The sequence below is a fragment of the Hakea prostrata genome, chromosome 5 (genome assembly GCF_041222555.1).
Source record: "Hakea prostrata isolate BN-2017 chromosome 5, UWA_Hpros_2, whole genome shotgun sequence".
NCBI lineage: Eukaryota > Viridiplantae > Streptophyta > Magnoliopsida > Proteales > Proteaceae > Hakea > Hakea prostrata.
In genome coordinates, this window is record NC_142604.1 from 46,559,893 (window position 1) to 46,562,882 (window position 2,990).

The 2,990-nt window shown below is 37.8% G+C and overlaps 1 protein-coding gene across 1 annotated transcript; it reads left to right on the top strand.

Annotated features, from left to right (window-relative positions):
- Positions 1 to 934: 934 nt before the first annotated feature.
- Positions 935 to 2,365, top strand: LOC149016156 (F-box/kelch-repeat protein At2g24250-like). The gene has a single exon (XM_089157158.1). The coding sequence runs from the start codon at positions 1,077 to 1,079 to the stop codon at positions 2,322 to 2,324; it is 1,248 nt and encodes a 415-aa protein (XP_089013284.1). The 5' UTR covers positions 935 to 1,076; the 3' UTR covers positions 2,325 to 2,365.
- Positions 2,366 to 2,990: the final 625 nt, after the last annotated feature.

The window sequence follows — 2,990 nt, forward strand, 5'->3', positions numbered from 1 at the left end:
GATCCGACATGCCGCGATTCTGAAACGTGACGTAAGAGGAGGGGAAAGCACAACTCCAATGATGATTGGTGATGACATGATCGATCTTGGAGGAGATTATGTTTGTCCCCAAACTATTATTACTCCAAGTATAATATTATTATACATGCCTCCTTCCTTCTCCGATGGATCCTTGAAAGCGTTGAAGTCGCCTAACAAGACCCAAGGGACATCGATGGAAGTAGCCAAGTGTGGACTTTCCAAAACAGGATGACATTCATTCCTCTCTATATTTGAACCCACTTCCAATTCTTTCCTTGACAAGCTCAAATTACCTTGGCTAGATTACAAGATCGCCGCTTCATGGATATTACTTAGATGGCAAATAATGATATTTAAATCAAGGACTGTAGGGCCCCATGAAATGCATCCCAGAATCATGGATTGGATTCTGCAACTCGAATTCCGATTTTGCTTAAGTAAATGCGCAGTACTGTAATTTATGTCTTGAATTTTGAATTGTAATTTAAGTTTCCTAGTCTGAATTGTACTAAATGTATTGGTATTTCTAATTCATGCCTCCTTATTTGCTCTTTCTTGATATCCAAGTAAGTTTCTATTTTTTTGGTACAAAAGTATTTTTTTATATATAGGGATATTATATATGCCACCCAATAGGAGTTGAATCTATGACCTCTTCACTGATAAGTCAGGTTCCTAACCATTCTACTACCTCCATTGGCATTAGTTTTTTTTTTTGCTGTAGGATTCTGTGTTAGTTTAGAACATCGATTTTTAATTTAAGTTTTGAATTTTGAATTGTAATTTAAGTTTCCTAGTCTAAATTGTATTGTACTCAATGTCTTGGTATTTCTAATTCAGGCCTCCTTATTTCTCATCCCTATATAAACTCTTCTCAACCGTAAAAGTAAAAACTCCAGAGATACAAAAGAAACCTCGGTATCGTCTTCAACCTCCAACCGGATCTAATCTATATTCTCTGGTCGAAGAAAGATTAATCTTCCTGCAGGTGTTAATTGGCGGCTATCATATCCAAATAGCGATCGATCTTCGGCAAGAATCTCCGTTCGTAATATATGGAATTGGCAATGGCACCAGCAGCAGCAGCAGCCGGTTGTACCAAAAAGAGAAAAATGGCAGCAGCCGTAAATTGGGCTGATCTTCCGGAAGAGTTGTTAGACGGGATTGCAAAGCACCTCACATTCTATGCAGATCGTATTCGGTTACGAGCAGTCTGCGTTTCATGGCGATCAGCCTTACCAGAGACTCCCAACCAACTCCCTCGCCAGTTCCCTCTTCTAATGATGTTTCCTTTTATGTTTCCTTTTTATCCAAAACAAGGAGGAGGAGCAAGAACCTATGAATTCTTCAGCATTGTCGAAAATAAATCCTATTTCGTCGAGTTCCCCTTGGAGATGAGTAATAAGAATTTTCTTCCTACATCCTGCCATGGTTGGCTGATTTTCGAAGAGAAGTCGTCCCTCGGCCTCTTCAATCCTTTCACCAAAGCCCGCATAGAACTTCCATCCTTGAATGAATATTATCCTAGAGGAGATAAAGCTCGTGTTGCTAAGGTAATACTATCAGCAAGCCCATCTTCCTCTGATTTCATGACAATTGTCTTGCTCCATTTTCCTTGTCTTTTGTTAATCTCCAAATTTGGAGATAAGGGATGGACTTTAATTGAAGATCGAGGAGCTGGAATTTGGGACATATATCACGATGTCATATTTTACAAGCAACAAATCATTACACTAATAAATGGCGGAGAAATTGTGATAAGAGAAGCAGTAGTAGTTGACGATGGTCATGGAAATCCTACCACTATTAAGACTAGTATTAAGCAGATACTGCAGCCGGCACATCTTGATTTAAGAGGTGTCGTCCATAGGCAGGTTCTTGTTGAATCTGACAATGATGACTTGTTTGTTATCACTCAGTCGTACGACTGTAGTAGAAAGAGAATAGTGTGTTCACTTCACAAGTTAGATTGGCAGAAGAACAGTAGCATCAGCAGCAGAGGAAATATAGATGATGCCGAGTGGTCTGAAGTGAAGAGCTTAGGTGACCGTGTGTATTTTCCAGGTCTGAGTCCACCTTCATATTTCTCAGCCCGTGACTTTCCTGAATGTAAAGGTAACTGTTTATATTTCCACGATATTGATATTGATGTTGATATTGATATTGGGGATTTATTTACAATTTCTTGTGACTACACTCTTCTTCTATTCGATTTGGCAGACAAGCAGTTTAAGCCATGGCCAGCCTATCCTCAAGGACTCTTTGATAAGAAACGTATCTGGATTACACCAAGCCCAGTTTAATCTGTGTATATAGACAAAGGCAATATAGCTAACTACAACTTTTTCTTCTTATATTCTATTAACACTGAGTGACATCTTGCTAGGTAGTGAACTAGATTAATTTGTTTGACTTTTGTTCAATGTCTTTGATTGTTTAAATTTTTCTATTTCATCTTTTGATTAGCATGATGTTGTATTATCAGATGATTCAGATCAGCCTGACCCATTTACTTTGGCTGTGTTTGGCATGAGTTTCATAAATCAAGCAGCCATGAAGTTTGATGATCCTTTGAATAAATTAGAGGTTTAACTTTAAGAGCACTTAAATTTCACAAATTTTATCAGGGATTATAGTTGAACGGTTATCAAACTGAAAGCCCTTATAAATTGATTACTATTATCAATTTGAAACCAAGAATTGCAAATCCTAATAATTTGAATGCTGAGCAGGACGACTTCAAACGAATGGCTGACCTCTGTTTGGGAGTTACAATTATTTTTTTTCCTGTTCTGGCTTTGCATTAATTTATTTTAACAGTGGGGAACTCATTTTAGTTGCAGAAATTCTGGTTTTTACTTCGTTAAAATGGCAGAAAGCTGCAGTCGGAAGCTCATCGTTGAGGTCTTTCCCTTCACCCATCTAATGCAAGAAATTCTAATTTCAACACATCTTTTATTTTGAGAAGT

Excerpts from the sequence above, each read along its gene's own strand:
- LOC149016156 (XM_089157158.1), top strand. The coding sequence starts at position 1,077 with ATGGAATTGGCAATGGCACCAGCAGCAGCAGCAGCCGGTTGTACCAAA.